Genomic DNA, 21,334 nt, shown 5'->3' with positions numbered 1-21,334 from the left:
AAAATTTGGGACCCATGGATGTGGGCCCTCAGGGGTACTAGACCATTCTTTTAGCAAGTCCCATTTATATGTATAATCCATTTAAATTGCATGTTTAATAAGGTGTAAGTACTAGATTTATAGTTAAATGTTATCTTAAAATGAAAGGTTTTTGTTTTTTCTTTTTTAAATAAATGTAAAGACTATATATTTGGAGGCTTCTCAGTGTTCTGCCCTCAGCCCTTTCCTCGGTATGTGGGAGCAAGAGTGGGGTAATTGTCACTTCAGGGAGCAGCTTTGGGTGTGTAGACTCGGCTCTAGCTGCAGACGTGTGGGTACAGATCTGCCCTTTCTTAGGGGAACAAAGAAGGGCAGATGGCAGACCCGGCTTGCCCCGTCTGGTGTGTGATGTTCATGCCTAATTGGATTGACACAAACTTTAAAAAAGAAAAAAATGTCCTCTTGATCCATCACTTCTTCTTCTTGTTTTGTTTTGTTTTTTTTAAACCACATATAGGATTATAAATTCCTGGAAGTTTAGCCTCAGTCCTTAGCAATCTATAGAAACACACTTATTTGAAATGGCTCTAATGATTTCTTAATTCCTGGTTCCATTTGCCTTTGCTGAGCCCTCATCTTCTCAGTGTTTTTTTAAAACATGTTGGCATCAGTCTTACCTATGTCAGACCCACCATGGGTGCTTTGTAAAAATGTAGATCTGTGGCCCACTTAGTCTAAGTCTCTGGAAGGGGGCATTGGAGTAATGTATGATTCAAGGTCCCTGGTGATTCTGATGTCCAGTGAAGTCGAAGAGCACTCCCCACCCTGGCCAGAGCCTCTGTCATCTCTCACCTGGAACACATCAGTGGCCTCCTACTTCAGTGTCTCTGCTTCTACCCTGTATCTCTCTGCCTGTGGTCTTCAAACTTGGTTGCACACTGGAACCAAGGAGATTAAGAGACCCTCTGCTCCCAAGGATCTGATTTATTTACACTTGGATGAGACCTGGGCATTCAGAATTGTAAGAACATCACAGGAAAATCAAATGGGCAGCCAAGTTGAGCATGACTTGTTCTCCACATTTTAGACAGATTTATCCTTTTACAAGATCATGTGTGGCTCATGTCAGGCTTCTAGGCAGTCTCTTCTGTGGTTCTGTTCTCTAACAGTGGTTGCAAGGGTCCTATTGTCTGTCCACATTCATTCTCTACGACTTGTCCTGGTTGACTACACTCCATTTCCACTGGTTTCTTCAATATCCCTTGAGCATGCCCATCTCAAGGGTTTCAGACCTTCTGTTCCCTTCACCTGGAACATTCTTCCCCAATAGCCATGTGTCTTGTTCTGCCCCACCCTCTGCCCCTGTTTTGTTCAGATCCCCGATCACATGAAACCTTATCAGGGAGGGGGTTCCTTCCTCTCTTCGTAAAGTAGAAGCTTTCATCACTCTCCATTGCCTTACCCTGCTTTATTTTCTTCATAAGCATTAAATCTTACAAATAAATGTTAGATACAAATTTGCCATTAATTATCTGTCTCACCTTCATGAAAATGTAAACTCCCTGAAGACAGAGAGTTTGTATTGTTTATCCATTTTATTCCCAACACCAAACCCCATTATGAGCATGATGGCTTCTAGATTAAAGCCAAGAATGGTCCCTGGTTCATAGTAGGTGCTCAGAAGCTACTTGTGACAGATGGGTGATGACCTGCTACTCTTGGACTGTCTCGAAAGCATGGTCATCGGTGATACCCCATTCATTACCAAAGGGAACGTGTGTCGGGGGTGGCAATCTGCTTTCTGGTTGTGCTGTGCCCGTGATAGCTCTGTTGGCAGGCACTCTCCTTCCTCTCTTTTAATGACTATAGAAAGAATAGATTTGGTTCATTATTAAAAATTCAAACTACCTATATTCACCCAAGTTGAGAGGAATGGTACCCCTCAAATTTCTGGTAAGAACTGCATCTATATGAGTCAGAGCATAATTTGTTTTTTGGAAAAACAGGATTGAGTTTTTTGTTTGTTTCACTTGGGAAATTTTATACTAAGTAGATTAAATTAAGCGACTTTGAACTTGGAAATGTCCACATTCTAACATTTTATTAAGCTTAATTGGGTTTACAGAACATTTAAAGACCATACAAAATTAAATGGGAGATCAAAATGAACTAATAGGTTGATGCAGACTTTTTTTCCCCTGCCTTTGTGCTGCTTTAACAAAAGTGGTGCCTTCATGCCTACAGAAAATGGGCACAAAGGCCTGACTTTCCGGGGAGCTTCCGTGTGTCGTGTTCCTGCCGTGGTCCGAACTGTGCCACGGTTCTGTCCTTGATATTCTGTGCTGTGAACTTGGCTTCTGGAACGACCTCTGACCTGAAAAGTATCTGGGCTCGAGGCGGACTTGTGACTATGACTTTAGCGGTGCTTCTTGGGGAAGAAATCTCCGATTGTTGGAAATAAAATCTATCAGGTTACAGAATCTGGTAGTGGTAGAAGTGAGGAGCAATTTGATTATGTTACTCCTGAAGGTTTTGCACTCAGTTAATTGAGCCATGGAGCATGGCCGCCCACCTGGGAAGATGCAGGGCTGGGTAGTAATGTCTACATATTGTCTCTTCCAGTGTGACATTTTCACCACTACGGTGATTCTTCCTAGATCCTTATAGAATAGTTGAGGAAGTTGCAGTGTGATTACTTTCTCCTCATTTAAAATGATCTTTCAGGGACGCCTGGGTGGCTCAGTGGGTTGAGCCTCTGCCTTTGGCTCAGGTCATGATCTCAGGGTCCTGGGATCGAGCCCCGCATCAGGTTCTCCGCTCATCAGGGAGCCTGCTTCCCCCCTCTCTCTCTGCCTGCCTCTCTGCCTACCTGTGATATCTCTCTCTCTCTCCCTCTCTGTCAAATAAATAAAATCTTTTTAAAAAAACATTTTAGGGGCACCTGGGTGGCTCAGTAAGTTAGGCTCACTGAGTTAGACCTCAGTGCCTTCGGCTCAGGCCATGGTCTCAGGGTCCTAGGATCAAGCCCCTCATAGGGCTCTCTGTTCAGCAGGGGGCCTGCTTCCCCTTCTCTCTCTGCCTGCCTTTCTGCCTGCTTGTGTTCTCTCTATCTCTCTGTCAAAGAAATAAATAAAATCTTTAATAAATAAAGCAAAAAAATAAAATCTTTCATTATTAAAGCAATACTTGTTCACTTGTAAAAACACTCAAGAGGTAAAAAGTGACATAAAAAGTCTAAATCCCCTTGAAGAAAAATAGGGTTTTATGTTCTCCAATATCCTACAGCTTGCTTTTCTCCCCTTACTAATTGATAATGGATGCCTTTCTACATAAGTGTATGGCTACATGGTATTCCACTCCGTGAATACACTATAACCTTTTTAGCCAATCAGCTGTCAAAAGACACTCAAGCTCTAACACTTTTCAACTATTACAGATCAGGAGGGTGAGCATTCTTGTACCTTTGTCATTTCTGTGTATTTGTGAAAATGTATAAAATGAAATTACAGGGTTTTAAGAAGCTGTGCAACTCTATATTTTTTCCATATGCCTACCACTTCCTGTCATCTTTGATACCCACTCGGCCCCTCCAGGCATTTTATTTGGTATCTGGGTTATAGGATAAATGCCTAGAGGGAGAATTATTGGGCCTGAAAAAATTACAAATATAAATTGCTTTGGATATTGTTAAATTGCTCTCCAAAATATTTATTTTGGAGTAAAATGCCTTCTCTTTTGTTGCCAGTTGAAAGGCTTCATTGTGAGAAATCCAGGGCGTGAACCGAGTATCATTTGATGATGTTTATTTTATAGGCAGAGATGTGACAAGTCATTCCCCTGCCGTTTCTACTCAGATAAGGAGGCCAGTCCGCTGGGAGCCAAGGGCGCCACATAAATGGAAATATTGAACATGATTCTGATTTTCTTTCATAAGCAATACAATAAAATGCAAACCAACAAAATAAATGTGATGCGTATACATCCCTTAGCATGCACCTGACCCCAGGGGATGGTGCTAGCTGTAGGGAGCCAGGGCAGTTGTGTAGGAACATGGTGGGGGTGTGGGGGCAGGGATGCCGGTTTCCATTATCGTGGTTATTGTTAGCACAATTATTCTTGAGCAATCATGTCTGGTCTGAAGTTTGGCACAATCCTACTGGTTTTCCAAGTGGGTTGCCATCTATTTAAGTGAGGAATATAGATGTTTTGCCAATGATTCCCAGCACTGTTCTGGAGTTTGAGCTATGCTGCTGAGAGAGAATTCTGTTTATCCTGAGGTGGTTCTCCTGGATGGCAGGGGAGATTTGGTATGTGTAGGTAGCTTTACCTGAAAACAAGCGGGCTGCTCTGTGCCAGATCTTTTCCTCTTTGCCGACAAAGGTAGATTCCTGGCTTCATCTCCTAATAGCTATCCTTTAAGCTGTCTGCTTTGTTAAGAACCAGTGGGGATGTAAGATTTGATAGGTTTAGTGTTTTCCCCTTATTAAATAGCTTAAATTTGAAAGAAAGGTGAAGATTTATGAAAAAAGCAGTGGTCTGGGTCTCAAAAGACTGGATTCCCGTCTTGGCTCCTTTGGGTGCATGCTCTGGGCCATGGGGCTGGTTGGGGTTTTCTAAATGGACAGACGCAGCATCTTCAAGAGATTGAGAGGATGCCCCAGTGTTATCCCGAGGTCCCTGAAGATCTTTCCCATTGAATTGGGACTTGATGAAATTAAGCAAATCATTTTATTTAACTGAACCTCGGTTTCCCCCTAAATCAGACATCTTCAGCTTAATGCCAACAGTGGCCAGGCAGGAAAAGTGAATAGGGAAGTTACTTTTTTTGGGGTGGTGGGGAGGTCAGTGATAACTACCTTTGGCCAAATAAGGCTGCCTCTTCTCTCTCTCTCTTTTTTTTCCCTCCTAAAAGAAGCCAGAATCTCCCAATTAAAAATAATACTACTAATAAATAAATAACATATCCTTTCTCTGTCAGTGTGACTCCATTGGGAATGGTGTGGAAAAGAGTGAAGGGAATGAGGAGAGGCAAAGTTCTCTTTGCCTGCTCAGCGACCCAGGAAGTCCCCTAGGAGCTGTGACGGATGGAAGGGCTGCTTTGGTGCACACAAATGAGAACTGGCCAAGGTGACATAATGACAATGTGTATTTCAACATTTCTCTCTAAGCTAGCTCCTAAGTTAGGATGCCCAGATAAGAGAAGATTTATAGTTAAAACAAAATCAGGGGCACCTGGCCAGCTCAGTCAGTATAGCACACAGATCTTGAACTTGGGGTTGTGAGTTCAAGCCCCACATTGGGTGTGGAGCCTACTTTTAAAAAACATTCATTCATGCATTCATTCATTCACTAAAGCAAAATCTGCCCTTTTTGTACTCAGCTAGGAGCATTCATATGTTTGTACCCATTCATGTATTGAGTTTTAACGTTCTAAGTACTGTTCTCCATCAGGACACAGCCAGGGAGAAAGAGACATCCCCTCCTTCCCTGTGTCAGGGGCACAGTCTGCGGAGATCAACCTCACAGATGTAACTGCATGAGATACTAGTTCGCAACAACTATAGTAAAGGCACTGAAGGGGCAGTGGGTGCCTGAGCCAGTCTCGGTGGGCTGGACATCAGCTGGGGTCACATGCCCAGCATCTTCATCTAATGGCATGTCTTCCTTTAACTTGGTCACGGGGAGGTAGTCATGGGGCTGTGCGTGGCCTCCAGCAGAGTTTTGTTTGGACCGGGTACTGTTGACCCACGTACTGTTTTAACTTTGAATTCAAGGGCTGTAACCCTTTTCATCCCCTATCTTTCTTCCATCTAACCCTCAAGTACTACTTTGGGAGAGGGGTGGTCCTCTGTTTCAAAGGATTCTGGCCTCATGAGAGAGAGTTGGGAAGGCAATAGAAAACAAGAGAGCCAGGGTTTTACACGTGCTCTCTGCTCTTCCGGAGCCAAAAGCTTAAGAAGGCTAGAAAGAGTCCCCGTTGGTCTCCTGGCTACAGGCCGTGCCTCTGGACCCAGATAATTACCTCCTAAAATCATGCCAGACACCACAGATGGTAAGAGTGTCTGCAGCCTGTCCTCACCATTGGGGGGGAATGTTGAGGGTCTTTTGGTGGCGTTTGTATTCCCAAGAAGAGCACACTGTGCGTTTCCTGTGTGGATGAGGAAAATGATTACGGATTCGGTCCAGACCGAGATGGTCCTTGTCCATATGTGTGCACCCCACCCCTCCCCTGGGCCCGCGCTGCTGCCCATTTCCTATTTCAAGTCGCTCTCCTCTGTCGTGAGCTGCACACCGAAAAACAACCACGGCCAATGCCATATGGTTGAAAAGATCAAAGCCTCCAGTTTTGAATATATTTCTAGCTGACTGTGCTTCAAATGTCTTAAATATGTTCCTACAGATGGGAAGCCTGGGGCATTAAAGAGGAAAAGCACATGTGCGGGATCCCCGCATGTGTTCTGGGCAGCGCGGTGAAAGGTGTGTATCGCTGACGCCTGTGCTCCTCTTCCTCCCAGGTCCGCATCTTCACCTACCTCATTGGGCGAGAGGCTGCTTTTGCAGACAATCTCAAGTGGATGGCTTGTGCCAACAAAGGTAGGTTCTCCCTATGTGCTGGACTCCCAGTAACTTCCCCTTGAGTGCACCGAAGATGGGCTAGTCAAGAGAAAGCAGAAAGTTCTCAGACGAGGCTATGAGTTCTAAGATAAGATTTGGGTATTTCTAAGTGGTGTGTGATAGACTTGGAACAACTTCTCCCAAAATACATTGACAGATTTTGAGGACATCGTCAAGTGGAGTGGTTAAGCCTCTGCACTCTGCCGCGTAGTAGCTGGGTGAGCTTGGGAGATTACTGTCCATTAGCAATTTACTGTCCATCAAATATATCCATGTGCTCACTCCCCATTCTCCATCCCCTTGCAGTTAGGTGGGGCCTCAAGACAGGTTCTGGCCAGTAGGCCGTGAGCAAAACCGAGCTGGGTCATTTTCGGGCTAAAGCTTTTCGGAGCTGGTGTGATAGTGTCCATACTCTGTTCTCCTGCTCTTGTGAACTCTAAAAACTCCGTGTTCCAGATGGAGTAGTCATGGAGTGATTTCATCAGCCTGGTTCCCTGAGTGACCACCAGGGACTGGTGCCCTTCTACTCCTCCTGCGTCCTGCCAGCCCACATGGATATATATGTGTAATCGATAACTCTTTGCGTGAAGCCACTGAGATTTCCAGTTTGATATGTCCCCATAGCATAACTTAGCCTACTTACCTGATTAAATTCATTAACTTTAAACAGCCTTGATGTTCTGATCTTCAAAATCAGGATGTTGAGAATAGTTCTTGCTTTGATTCCTACTAAACATCAAGATTAATGAAACAGTGTAGATTAGGTACCTGGTTCAATGCTGGGACATGGTAAGTGCTCAGTAACCATTGCCTTTTCCATATTCTGGAGTCTATTGATTAAGAATCCCCTGTTGTGTGTTGGAAACAACGGTTTGGGGAAGGCAGAGGGAAGGGAGGAATAGGGCCCTCTCGTTTATGAAGGGCTTCCTTCCTTTCATGCTACACACGACCAAGAAGGCAAAGCATAGGCGGCAAATAGGTGGTAGAGTCCAGACTACTGGGGTCTTGACCCAGACTCCTGGAGTTCAAATCCAGCCTCCACCGTCCACCATCCACGTACAAGTTGCCAAACCTCTCTGGGTCTGAGATGTGTCACCTAGAAAAGAGGGGTAGTGATGACATGTGCCCCAGCTGTTGTTAGCATGAAATGAGGCTGTACAGGTCAAGCTGGGAGCACAGTGCCTGGCACATGAATGCCCCATTATTTCTTGGTGCCATTTTGATCTGTAAGCATGTCCTCTTTCCCCCTCAGAGGCTACATGCTCCATGAGAGCAGCCTTTAGCTCTGATTACATCATGAGCGCTGGAGGAGCGCCCAGCCTCCTGTCTTACTCAGAATGAGTGCTCATTTAATGTTTGAAAAATGAGTAAATTGCTGTAAACACTAATAAAGGAAGACATGTCCTATCGCAAGGTAAACTGGTCGTGATGGATGTAGGTGGTCTTTTTTAAATACTGTCTCCTAAGCCATCCGTTATTTTTAAAAGTTCCAGAGTTTGTGCCCCCGTGGAGGGAAGAGGATTCCATGAAGAGTTTGCACATCCCAGCTCTTAAGAAAACGTTATTTCAGTTGCAAGCAAGCAAAGTTGCTCTCTGAAATTAAAAAGAGGAGTGTTTTTGGAGAGGAAAAGAAGTGACTCAGAGCCCAGAGTGGGAAGGGAAGCTCACGTCTCACGAGGGACCAGGGAGCTGGGTTTCACTTCTTTTCCTCCCTGATTTCTTTCATTGCTCTTTGGCATTCTTCCTCTCTGTAGACAGACCCCCCACTGCATGGTGCAATCTAGAAATGACCACCCCATGCCATGCACACTCATCTGTCCACACAACACACTGTGGGCAAGACATGGTGTTAGGACAAAGAGTTTGTATCTTCTCCACTTGAGACTGATCAGCACTCTAAATTCGACTTGAAGTCCCTTCCTTCCCCCAGAAAAGGTTATGACTCCCCCTAAGCTTGGGGTAGGACTCCCCACTGCTGAATTGGGTGTGGGCAGAGGTAAGCCCGTGGAGAAAAACAGATGCATCCTGGCAGGGTCTCAGCACCCTGGCTGGGTGGACGTGGGAAGTGAGTCGTGAAAACGTACGTGGCCAAGCAAATGAACATTGCTCACCCTTCCCTTTGCTTGACATTGTTTTGAATTATCTGCTTCTACTTGGAACCATCTTTTAAGCTAATGTCAGTTCCCTCCATCTAAAAAGTAGACAACTGCATGGGAGGTTTTAACATTTCCTTGAAGGGCTAACATAACACATTTTACAATGATTTCAGTTTATTGGCCGGCTGGCCTCACCAAAAGGTGTCAGCAATTTGGATTGTCTCAGAATAATGCATCTGGCTTCCCTTCAGGCCAAAGTACAGGGGAAACATAGGCATCAAGTTATGGGGGCTGTGCAGATCCCAGATTTCCACTGAGTGAAGAGGCCATTGTTGAAATAAGTTTTGGAACTTTGTTGACATTTAAAAACCTTGAGCGAGCTATACACGTCTCCCCATTTTTTCCTTTATTTTGTGGTCTTGAAAAGAAGGAGTTCCTTTCCATTTTCAAATTTTTAAAAATGTTGCTGTTATTCCTGCCACATCAGATTTGCCATCCTTCCCCACCAGCTAGTACGCCTTTAGTCATGGGTTCTTGTTTTTACCACTGTCTGTGTCCAGCTGATGAAAATTACTCAAATTGAAGTCTTGTCTTAATCAACTAATATTACACCATAATTTAGTTTTAGTCATTGTTTATAAGAATCTTTGAAGCATCCTTTTGAAGACAATTTGGTCAACTCTGAGTATTCCAGGGCCTGGCTATAGAACGGAGCCCTTTAGATTTAGAAAGTCTGAGTGCAGCAGCTTGGAAAACCCAAGGAGGTAATAGTAGATGCTTAGCTGGCCAGGCCATCGGATTCCACAGTGATCCTCCTTCTCTTCCTGTATAAATCCGGTCATTGCCTTCCCTGCTAAAGCAAGTCTCTCTGAAGAGGTCTGCCTTCCTTACTCTGCTTCTTTTCTGAAGGGCCTTGGGAATAAAATGTCATTGTTTGCCACTCTTCAAAGTAACAGTTGCCATCAAAATGTTAGGTTCCAGTCATCTGTGCCCATATAAACATTGGCTTCACGTTGCGTCAGTTATGGGGTTTTGGACCACGTAACATCGGTGAGCAAGTATTCTTCTACGGTCATTAATTAAATCATTGTTTATAGTCTCAGATTGTTATAGTATGGAGGCAGCATAACATTTTTCATCTCAAGTGACATGAGGTCCAGAGGGGGGCCCCCCCCCTTACATATTTTCTCCCTGAGTCAGCCAAGTTCTTCAGTGAAATGAAGCATTAGCATTCGGGGACCAAAACAGACCCAGGGAGAGCCCAGGGGAGCCCAAGGAGAAGCCTGCTGGCCGACCGGCCAGAGTGACTCAGGAGTCACAGGACCAGCACCAACCTTTCCTCTGGTTCGGTGACTGATAACCCACGATCGGTACAGGTCCTCTCGCTGGGAAGTCTGGTAGCCAAGGACACAGTTCTCAGCCAGTGCACCTCAGACACTGTCCCCTGGAAACGGATTCCTGGGGACACCCAAACCCGTGGCAGGGGTTCTCTGCCTTGTCCAGTCTCCTAGCAAAAACCAGAGAGGCCTGGAGCTCATCGGTTTGTTTCATTTTATGCGTAACTAGGTCCTATCATGAGGGAGCCAGCCCTAATGAGGCAAAGCAGCAAGCCATTTTAAATACATTAAAACAATCATTGCCACTGTAGAATGGCTCGTGGAATTTAAAGCTCTGCTTTCACACTATTGGATAAACTAGTGAACTGGGAAGCAGAAGAGAGGGGCTGACTAGTCCAGATAGTCCATAAAGCCATGATGACCTTCTCTAACGTTCAGTGTGCCAAGATTTTAAATAAGCACTGCCTGATTCTCCTTCAGAAACCATGGTGAAGGGAGTGTTTTCCAGCTGTGCAAATAAAGAAGGGCCTCTGTGTTTGGGTTCTCAACCAATCCGTCATCGTTAGGTCAGATGGAAACACCACATGAGTCTCTCTTGGTTGTCTGCTCAGCTTGTCCCTTCTGACGGGTTAATGGTCATTTTCTCATTTGAAAGAGCTCTGGTGGACTGAGCCCTCCTCAGAAGTTCAGACCCACAGTCTTTTTCTATCAAAAAATTATGAACTACGCTCTACCTTTCCAACTGTCTTGTTCCCTCACTAAATTTATGAGGCCAGCATGGTTGTAGGTAGGGTTGAGTGAAAAGTGGAAATGAAAACGTTTTGCCATTTTGGAACAGGTGGGAGAAGGCAAAAATGCCATTCCGATACATTTGTGTAATTCTTTTTAAAAATTTTTGTACCTTTTGACTAATATCTTCCTAATTCCCTCAAAAACTCCCCTCCCTCCCACCCCTGGTAACCCCATTCTACTCTCTGGTTCTACACCACGTTTGGATTTTTTTGATTCCATGCAGAGTTCACATATAAGTAATATCATACAGTATTAGTTTTTCTTTGTCTGACTTATCACATTTAACATGGTGGCCTCAGTGTCCATCCATGTTGTCCCAATGGCAGGATTTCCTTCTTTCTCATGGTTCCATAATACTCCAGGGGGTACACTCTGTAGAACACGAGGATTGGAGTGGAGAGGATGACGGTGATGAAGCTGAAGACGGGGGTGTGTTGTTAGTCACAGCTAAGCACGCTCAGTGATAGGTAGAGTGCCAAGGACGTCTGTGTATTATCTCTTTTGACCTCTTAATGCTTTTGGTGGGGCATGAGCAGGAAACAGACCCGGAGCGACTGGCACCTTGCCCCAGATTAGCAGCCCACGGGTGGCAGAGCCAGGATTCAGGCCCAACAGATCCGAAGCCAGAGCTTAGCCCCTCACCAGGCTGTGAGGTCACCTCTCTCTGGGAGGAGGAAAGGCCTGTTTCAGGGAAGACTCTTGCATGCTTCCCATAATAGGAGAGAATCTAGAAAATGAAATTTAGAGGTTGAGGCAGGATTTTAGTATGCCATAGCTAATAAAGGCTGGATGAGGATTTACACTCAGCCGGTGTGACCCACAAGTGGTCGTGCCCCCGCCTGTGTAGGCGTGTGGTTCAGTTCCTGACATTTTACAAATGGGGACACTCGGGCTCTGAGAGGAGACGAGGTAGGGGCATTTGGCTCAGCGACAGAGCTGCATACAGGACAGCATTCCTAGTTCCACCACCTGATCCTTCAAATTATTTTTTCTAGCATGCCATTTGAAATTAATAGTGTCCTCTTACCCACCAAGGAAAAGGTTTGCCCCTAAAGGGGAGGTTTGGGGCTGATTCTGATAGCTCCGTTCTCGGAAGCGATGCCCGCAGAGGCAGCTGGGTGCCCTGCCCTGGTGTGGGGGTGTCCTCTCCCAGTGGGTTTTTTCCAATTCACCAAACATGCACCCCTCAGCTCTCAGGGCCAGTGGACCTCTTCCTCAGTCTCCGTGAAATGATCAGGAATCGTAGAGACAGAAACCTGTTTGCAAGCTGTGCGTTTCTCTGCAGAAATAAGTGCTTTGTTAGTAGTGCGTGCTGTTGACAGGGAGGAGGAAGAGGGAGGACTGCGAGGGTCTTCCAAGAACACTGCTGCTCCCTTAGCGAATGCAAATCCACCCCCCTGCCCACCCCTTTGTCCCGGCAAGACTGAAATCTGGGTACCGGCTTGCTTGCTTCTGGCGTGTCTTCTTTAAGAGGACAAAAGTCTTTGGGAAGACTCACCAGGAGCAGTGTCCATCGCACCCAAGGTGGAAAGAGGACCATGGCGTGTGAGGTGGAGGCGCCCAGCCAGAGACTCCCACCGAGGAGTGGCCTCGTGGGGCCCTCAGCTCCGGCCCCGCTGCAGAGCTGAATATCAAACAACGTGCTGAGGGGGGCATCGTCTGCCGAGGCCTCTTTTAGCCAAGGGCCCTTAGCACATCTCGAAGCGAGGGCGGTAAAATCTCAGAAACACAAAACACCAGGCTGCACGTGGTTGATCTCACTGAAGAGTGGTAACCCAGGGTTCATAGAAGGCTCTGCGAGGGAATAAGGTAAATAAATCGATGTTAGGTAGAAAAATGAGCAGACCACTTGTAATAGATGGCTAATTCCAGCATTAATTAGTCCTTGGTAATTACCAAATGATTGCTGATTCTGTTTTCTTGCATGATCTATGAAGTCCAAAAAGGCACATTAAAGAAGAGAATAAACATTCAAGGGCTAGAATTTAAAAGAAATCATAGTGAGGGGCGGGGGGAGGGAAGGTGGCCAGTCCGGAGAGTGCAGAGGGAAAACAGGAGGAACACCTAAAGTTTGCAGCCAAGGCGTCCAGCCCTCAGGGACTTCCTGTTATCCATCAAAAGTACATGTGTTAACTAAAACTTCTATGAAAATATTGAAACACCAAAAAGAGCCTTTCCGAAAGGTTTTAGGTTTTAATGGATTGGGGCTAGACGATAAATTTGCATTAAGCTTTTCAGTGTACAGTACTCATAGCATTTTTGTAACCTCGGCTTCTCTTACCTTTTATACGTCTGCATCTCCGAGATAAAACTCAGAACTGTGATCTGGGTTTTCAGTAGATCTTTGGTGCTAATTACTGAGCATCTCCCAGGAACCTCAGAGAGCCCCACATTTCCCAACCCCATCCTCAACCTTCTCAGTCACTCAGACACGAACAGCCCACGAGGGGTGCCCTCCTGGGACAAGACCTCCAAACAGCCATGCCTGACCCTTCCCAATAAATGTCTGAAGAGCAGAGGCTTTGGAATCTGATGAACTTAGATTTGAATCGATCCAGTATAAATTACTGTGGTTTCTTTCCTCTCCATACAGTGAGCACACAAGTTGGGTTCTTATGTGGCCCCAGTGCAGAGAGGCAAGGTGAATCACAGTCAGACCTCATGACTCTTCTTGCATTACTATTGAGGTCCCTTGGACCTCTGGGCCTGGTTCTGAAAATGGCACTCTGGACAAGATGGGCACCAGCTTTTTGTAGATGTCACGGAGCTAATACTCCAGTGAAAGAGAGCAGAGCAAACAAAGAACGTGGTGGTGGGGTGCCGTGATAGGAATGAGTTCCCACAGCTGATCTCTGAACGACAGCAGAAGCCAGCCACGGCAAAACTGGATAGAAGGTGTGCAGGGCTGAGGAGGCAGCAAGTGCTAAGGCCTGGGATGGGGGGTGGGGGATGAGCATGGCCTATGAGAGGAAGCAAAAGGCCAGGGAGCTGGAACAGTGAGCAAACGTGGGAGTACAGAAGGGGATTCTGTCATGCAGGTGGGGGGGGGGGCAGTTGAGGGAGAGTCTTGGCGGTCAGGGTTAGAAATTTGGATTTTATTCTAACTCTGAACAGAAGGTGTTTTAGGGTTTTAAGCAGGGCGGTGGTGATCTGCTTTATACTTTCAGATGATCCGTCTGACTGCCCAGAGGAGCTTAGATAACAAGGAGGGAGAGGGGCACGGAGGGTCTGGGGAAAAGACAGTGGAGTCTTGGGTTAGCTGGGAGCAATGGAGATGGGAGAGAGGATTTTCAGTGTATTACAGAGGCAGGGCCAGAGGGACATGCCATTGGATTAGCTATGGGGTGGGGTGAGGAAATGATGACTATCAAAGATAATTCTGAAGTTTTTGGCCTAACTGGGCAGTGGCGCCATTTACTAAGATGAGAAAGACCCACCAGGGAAGGAATGGGCTTGGACAGGGAACCTGGGAGTTGGCTTTGGACAAGTTGAGTCTGAGAATCCCGTTACTCATCCCCATTGGAGGTGTCAGGTATACAGTTGGCTGCGGGTTTGTAGCTCTGGGGAGAAGCCAGCTTTTCAGAGCTCTGAACATGATAAGCAAGACCAAGTGAGGGTGGTGGCCCAGTTCAGTCTCCTTCCAAATGCATGATTGTGTTTCCTTCCTACTCCCCTCCACCCCCGCTGTGTAATGATCTGTCTCTCCCATCCTCCTCCTTACATTCATTCCCTTTCTTCTCTTGGCCCGATGCTGGGAAACCCAAATCAGGGATTTTTACTGTTGGCTTTGAGCATGAGAATAAAAATGCAGACAAGCAAGAAAATTCCCGCCGTCTTCCGTGCCCATTTGGTACAGGATCCTCCATGGGGGTTGCTCTACACTGTGAATGGTTCACCCACGTACCCGGATGGTCCAGAACTTTCAGCTCTCTCCTTCTCCGCTCAGCATGGCAACACCTGTCTTGGCTTGTCCTTTATGCCTTGGCTGTGGCTCTAAGGCCCTTCCTCCAGAGCCTAGATTCACCTACTAGAGAAGTAATGGGATGTTTTCTTGCTGATTCACACACTGACTGTAGCTGCCATGAAGGAAGGATGATAACTACGAATGCTCCCCATCACCCAGCAATGCTCTTGCAACTTGCCTCCCCTACCTTGCCTCCCAGAAAGGGGTCTCCTGGAAGCCTTGGGAGAGCCCTGTCCCAGATGGGTGTCCCTCACTGGGGTGCCTGGCTTCAGGGAGACGGGTCCCCTCCCAGGCTACAAGCTAGAACAGTCACTCACAGCCTGCTCCTTTGGGGCCCCGTTTCCCCTGGGATGGGTGAGGCCCTGGCCCTGGACAGGAGTGACAATGCATGTTAATTAGCACTGTGCAGAGCTGTCATCAGGAAGCCAGAAGCCACATGGTCCCAACCTGGTTTGGGGTTGGCACAGCAAATTCAAACCAGCTGGCCTTTGTTGAGAAATGCCCTGGGAGGGCCCTGCCCCTTTTCTGGACAACAGAAGGGCTGGCATTTCCTTACCCAGAGCTTGCTTTTAGACAGAAGGTTTCACAAACACTGTAGCAAGTGCTGTGCCATATCTGGCTTCAGGGACACACATATCCTTCTCTGGTTTGTTGGCAAGTAGGACACACCATGAGCTTAGTTGTAAGGGTCCTTATGTGAAGGCATAGGGACGAAACATGAATTTTGTCCATCCAGTGTTCCCCTTATTAAAATCCTCCCAAGGCTCCCTGCCTGATAAAGGAGGTTAAAGTCTAAACTGCTTCCCAAAGTCTTGTGGGACAGGCTGCTCATCTCTGATTTATAGCATCTGACTTCCAGCCCCTCTCCCCCAGCTTCCTCCAGCCATTCTGAGCTCTTTTCAGCTTCTAGAAAAAGCCCGACTCACACCATGGGCCTTTACTCACACTTTGTGGGATACACAGTTCCTCTAGCTACCTGGTCCTCATCTTTCAGGGGTCAGCTGCCCTAATCCTTCCTCAGTGTAGCCGGGTTTGATAGGCTGTCCCTGCTGTGATTTTCAGCATCATATTCATTGTGCTACTTTGCAGTAGTCTGTTTACTCAGACCTGCCAGGCCCCCGGAGGCAGGCGCAGTGCTCATCTTGTTAATCCCTGCTTCTCCAGTGCTGGGCCCCAGGAAAGCCTTCCATAAGGGAATGAAAGCCCCTCGCTACCCCACCGGGGATCCAGACCTTGCTCAGTGCATGCCTTCCCTTCTCTCATCTCCTAACCCAGACCCCGCACGAAAGAGAAACTCAAGAACAAAACGGTGCCCCATCCGGGAGATGATAGCATGTTTAGGACTTTTTCTGTTACTGAGAAACCATGTCAACCCAGCATATTGAAAAGGCAGGTCTGCTAACCACATGAGGGGTGTGAGCTGGAGTTTCCACCTCAAACACACAAAGGGTAAAAAAATTCCGGGGGAGCAAAAGGCACAGATGAAGAGACCCCTACACACGGGTGACCTTTGCTGTTTGCTGCCTGATACCTGTGAGAACATGGGCGAAACCCGTCTCTCTCATCTGCCTCCGGCATCTTACCTTGCGAGTGGGCGTTGTATCTGCTTCATCATGTTCTCAAGAACAAATGGGACAAAGCTTATCCACTGTTAGCAGATTTTGTGCCCCTTCAAGTTAATCATAGCTATTGTTAGGTATTTTAAAAAAAGAGAGAGAGAGGTGGCCTTTACATTTCATGGTTCATAGTTTTCCTATTGGAAATAAACACACTAAAGTAAAAAAAAATAAAAAATAAAAAATAAATAAAAAGTTCCAGAACGGCATGTAAAGAGGAGCACCCCCGTTTCTGCCAGAAAAGGTGTAGATGTATGTGTAAGTGTATGTGTCCACGTGTATGTACTGAAACAAGTCTGGGAGGACATTCTCTAAAGGGGCTTCCTATGGGAGGAGGCTTTCTGGTTGACCTTACTATGATTCCTTTTGCTTGATTATATTTTCAGTCCCGTGAACAGGTGACTCATGAAATGGGTGATGGTAAAGAGGAGATACAATGTTTAAAAAGAATAGGGAAAGAAACAAAAGAAGTTAACCAGAGGCCAAGAAGGCGTGGCATATGCAAGCTCTGCCGTTGCCTGTCTTTCTGTTACTAAGCTTGGTTCTCCCTTGGCAGGATTTTTCACTCAGATCTCCACCTTGGCCGACGTGCAGGAAAATGTCATGGAGTACCTGCACGTCCTCAGCCGTCCCAAAGTCATCGACCAGGAGCATGACGTGGTATGGACTGAAGCTTACATCGACAGCACTGTGAGTCCTCGGGGCCCGCTGGGGATGGCCTGAGGGTTGTCCTCTGTTCATTCTAGAAGACAGTGTTAACCTTAAAAACAAAACTGTCAGTTATTTTTCCTTGCAAAAATGAGTTTATTCAGGAATAGCAGAGAATTGCAATCCAGGACAGGCAAGCTACAGCAAAACCATCGGCAAATCCAACAAACGAAAGAGAGGAATATTTTATGGAGAAGAAGGAGAAAGTTGGCAGGGGCTGTTTTGAACAAAAACCCAGTTCAAGAGTTCAGGAGTTCAAGATGATGATGGTTTCCCGTGGGCTGAGTTGCAAGGGTGCTTGATTTCTTGTAGAAGCTGCGATGTACATCTTTTCCTGTTGGGGCCTGTAACTGATGCTTCTTTCCCACTGAGCATTCTTCCGTTGGGTCTGTACTCGACAGTGCTTCCCACCGGCCTCCCTTCTAGCATCCACTTTAGTGAGGTTTCCCTTTCCTGATATTTCCAACTGCAGTTCTGTCACTCTTCCTCCATGATAGGGTCCAATGACATTTTTCCTTTGTTGTGCCTTTTGTGTTGGTCTTCTCAACAAGCAAGTTGGGTGAAAAATCACAGTATCAGAATGTAGCTGGCACTTCTGGAAGGAGTTCGGTGGGCAGAGGAAAGTCCGTTTTTTACCGCGTCTTCTCTAGTTACTTTGCTTTCCTCCTATGTGTCCAGGTTCTGCCGGTAGTCATGACTGTGGTCACGTTAGAGTCCGTCCTCGCCCTCTGAGACGCCCGCTGCTGGTGGTGAATCTTGGGTGCTCAGCTTGGGAGGGTAACCAAAGCTCAGCTCCAGCAGCGAGCAGGAGCCAGGGTAGAGGCCGGCAGGTGCACTTTCTTCCCATAGGCAAGTGAGAGTGCGCTTCCGCGGTGGTGATATCCGCATGGCATTGCTGTTGGAAGACTGGCCATGGGCTCATTCTAACGCCGACTTCCAAGCAAAAGAATCTGATGCTGAATTAGCGTAGAAGTCGCTTTGCCAATCATCCTGCGATGGCTCAATGGCCGGGTTTCTTGTGTGATTTCAGGGTGATTTTTCATAGTGATAATGAGTCTGATGGGAGTGGCGTTTTCCATTTATCGATTGTTAATGTTCTCACGGGGCCTCTCTCCCATCGTTTTTGTTGGGGTTCACATCACATTAATCACTGTAACCCAGACACAGCTGTCCTCCGGAGCGATCTCAATGGCTGCGGTGGGCTGGCTTCTCTCTAGCTGGGCTTTCTCACTCTGGCTGCAGTTCTGACAGCTGCAGGCAAATGCAGGGCGGGAACAGCATATGGGAACCCATCTTGGAGGCCACCGCTGCCGCCTGCCCCACCTTGGCCTAAATAAAGGACACGGTGGGACCACGCAAATAGGAACTGGTCGGTAGCCCTGCATAGAGAGGGATGTTAAGCTGAAAAACCCTCTCTGGTTGCCAGGGAGACCTGGGGCTCTGGTCGTTTTCACAGTCTGCCCCCAGGCTTGTTTAGAAGCATGGCAACAAAATAACCATAATTCGTGTGGGCACCGAGCTACCAGTCACAGCCTTAGCATCGGCCCGGGTGGGTTCACCTCTTCCTGGGTGTGGCTGAGTAAGGCAGGAAAAGCAGGTGGGGAGAGGAGTAGCACAGCTGGAGCTGAGAACGAAGCGAGCCTGTCACCCCGTGGTTGTGTGTGCAAACCCTAAACGACCGCTTTGATCAAGCGTCCTATTTGTTTCATCAATTTAAAACCTATAAAACAGAGCGTCTGTGCTTAAAACACACCTGGAGAGACAGACAGGTCCCTCGAACAGGAGGTCCAAGAAAAGGGATCCAACTGCATAGAGAAATTCAGTAGATTTAAAGGTGGCTTCTCCGGTCTGTGGGGTTAGCGTGGTCTTCGTAACAGATGCTTTTGAGAAAACTAGGTAGCCATTTAGAAAAGAATAAAATGAGTTCTATTCATCGGGCCATAGCCAAGAAAGAAATCCAAGTGGATCTGTAAAAAATGAAGCCACACAAGCACTAGAACAAAACCCTCTATGACCTGGATTCAGAGAAAATCTTTCTAACAACGACTCTAAAATCCAGATGCAATGAAAAGACACATAAATAAGTTTGACTACATAAAGGCAAAACAAAATGAAAACCAACTTTTATCAGTCAAAATCCACGATAAGCAAAGTCAAAGGCACAGGGTCACGTGGGAGGAAATATTGACAATGCAGAGCACACAGAAATCATTAATAATCTTAATACATAAAGAACTTTCAAAATTGAGGGCAAAACCTTAGAATTCCTGTAGAAAAAGCAAAAGACATGAGCAGACAATTCACAAAAATAATAAAAATGGCTTTCGACCAATGAAAGATGTATAGCTTTCCTCGTAGAAAGAGAAGAAAAATGACAATTAGACTCTAGGAAAATACGATTTCGCACCTATCAGAGTGGCAAAAATTAGAAACCTAACCGTACACACTATACACTCTGTTGGTAAGGTTGTAGGGAAAAGAACCCCCCTAGATGCGTGTGGGAAGACAGAATGGGACAGTCTCTTTGAAGTGCAGTCTGCATGTACGCTTTGATCCAGCAGCTCCACATTTAGGGATGAACTGTGAAGATGAATCTCCAACCGTTAGAAAATACAGATGATACAACAGGTCTGCTCATTACAGAAACGCATGTCATTTCAAAATATTAAAGTTACCCTAAATCCACAAACGTAACAGAGAGATTATGATACAACTGTGGTACACACACATCACGGATCTTAATGTAAAAGGAGGAATGAGGATGACGTATTACTACTGGTTGATACAGAATGATTTCCAGGATATATTGCTAAGGAAGGGGAACAAAACGGAAGAGTATGAATAGAATGCCACTTTGTGTGTAAGAAAGAAGAGGAACTCAAGATATGCATGTACCTGCTTCTTTTTACGAAAAGGAACACAGCCAGGAGACACTGGAAACCAGTAGAATCCCTTACCTATGAGAAGTAGGAGGAAGAACGGAGGAGGAGATAGCGAAGGGAGTGGGACGTCTCTGGGTACACCTTTTTGGATAGTTTGGACTTTTGAAAGCAGCTCGATGTTCTATGCCTGCAAAAATTAAAATCACTAAGAACAAGGGGAGAAACCCATAGTGAATACAAACAGAACCAAATGAATCTGATGGCATTTCAGATGAACTACAGAAATTATCAAGAAAGGGAGAAAAAGCAGTATATATCTTGAATATAACCGTGATGCACTATATTAAAGCTCGAACATAGTTCTTTGAGTATCCTCAGTCTAGGTGGGAGAGAGAATGGGAAATAAATTTTAAACTCCTTTTGATGTCATTTGGAGTTATATGGGTCCAGTAATTCTGAATCGGTTTTGTGAGTATGGTAGAATTGAGCAAAGGCATTAATGAGGAAGACAAGGCCGACACCGATGGGATGAGACTAGGTTGGAGGTGTCAGAATGAAACCCCAACTAGGTCCTTTGAAAGGGCCCAGAAGCAGTGGTGCCCCAGTAACAATGAGCACATCTAGAACCCAGGCCCCAGCTTCTAAAACCATTCCCCACCAACAGAAACCAGGGTTCCTTAGAGAAATTGCTCATTCCAGGGCTTGGGCTGGGAAGGTGCCCCACCCCCCAAAAAAACTAAAAAAAAAAAAACAAAAAAAAAACAAAAAAAAAAAACCCGGAATATTTTATGCCAGAATCTAAGAAGTGCTAAAAACAACAATGAGGTCATATCAAAGGACACAGGAGTCAGTATGAATGGGCCCTCACTGGTCAACTCTGGGACAGTAATGGGTTAGAGCCTATGGAATAAAATAGAAACCCACCTGTTCTTACTGATAGTGAACAGATCAACACATGTCAAAGAGATGAACTAAAGAGATAATGAGATAGGTGGGCAGGGTTGCCCTGGACAGCAGGCTACTGACTAGTCAATGTGAAGAGAGTCATTGAGATGGAAAAATCACCACTTTCTAGGCAGTTTGGGAAAGACTGGTTAGGGCAAAGGTCATCGGTGGATGCTAAACTAACAGGGAGATTCGGGACAGGGTATTTTCACGGTCTCAAAGATCTTCCCCAAAGATCTTTGACTAGTTCTCAGGGGAAAAAGTAGTGTCTCCACAGTGGAAGAATCCAGACAAAATCTAGAGTGGGTCATCAAAATCAGGGTCACGGATGAGAAGCAGAGGGACATGGTACGCTTTTGGAAAAAGACACGTCCGACTTACAGAGAATTCTGGCTGGGAT

At 46.1% G+C, this 21,334-nt stretch overlaps 1 protein-coding gene across 1 annotated transcript in view; it reads left to right on the top strand.

The window, feature by feature from the left end:
• The window catches only part of CACNA2D3 (calcium voltage-gated channel auxiliary subunit alpha2delta 3), an 866,841-nt gene that overhangs the window by 552,723 nt on the left and 292,784 nt on the right, over positions 1 to 21,334 (top strand). The window contains exons 12-13 of the mRNA XM_080820180.1: positions 6,495 to 6,573; positions 16,956 to 17,089. Of these exons, the coding sequence (XP_080676306.1) occupies positions 6,495 to 6,573; positions 16,956 to 17,089 (213 nt within the window). The remainder of the gene's footprint in view (positions 1 to 6,494; positions 6,574 to 16,955; positions 17,090 to 21,334) is intronic.

Source organism: Martes martes (genome assembly GCF_963455335.1).
Source record: "Martes martes genome assembly, chromosome: 1".
NCBI classification, from domain to species: Eukaryota; Metazoa; Chordata; class Mammalia; order Carnivora; family Mustelidae; genus Martes; species Martes martes.
The sequence above is the reverse complement of the archived record's forward strand: the minus strand, read 5'-3'. Positions and strand labels throughout refer to the sequence as shown.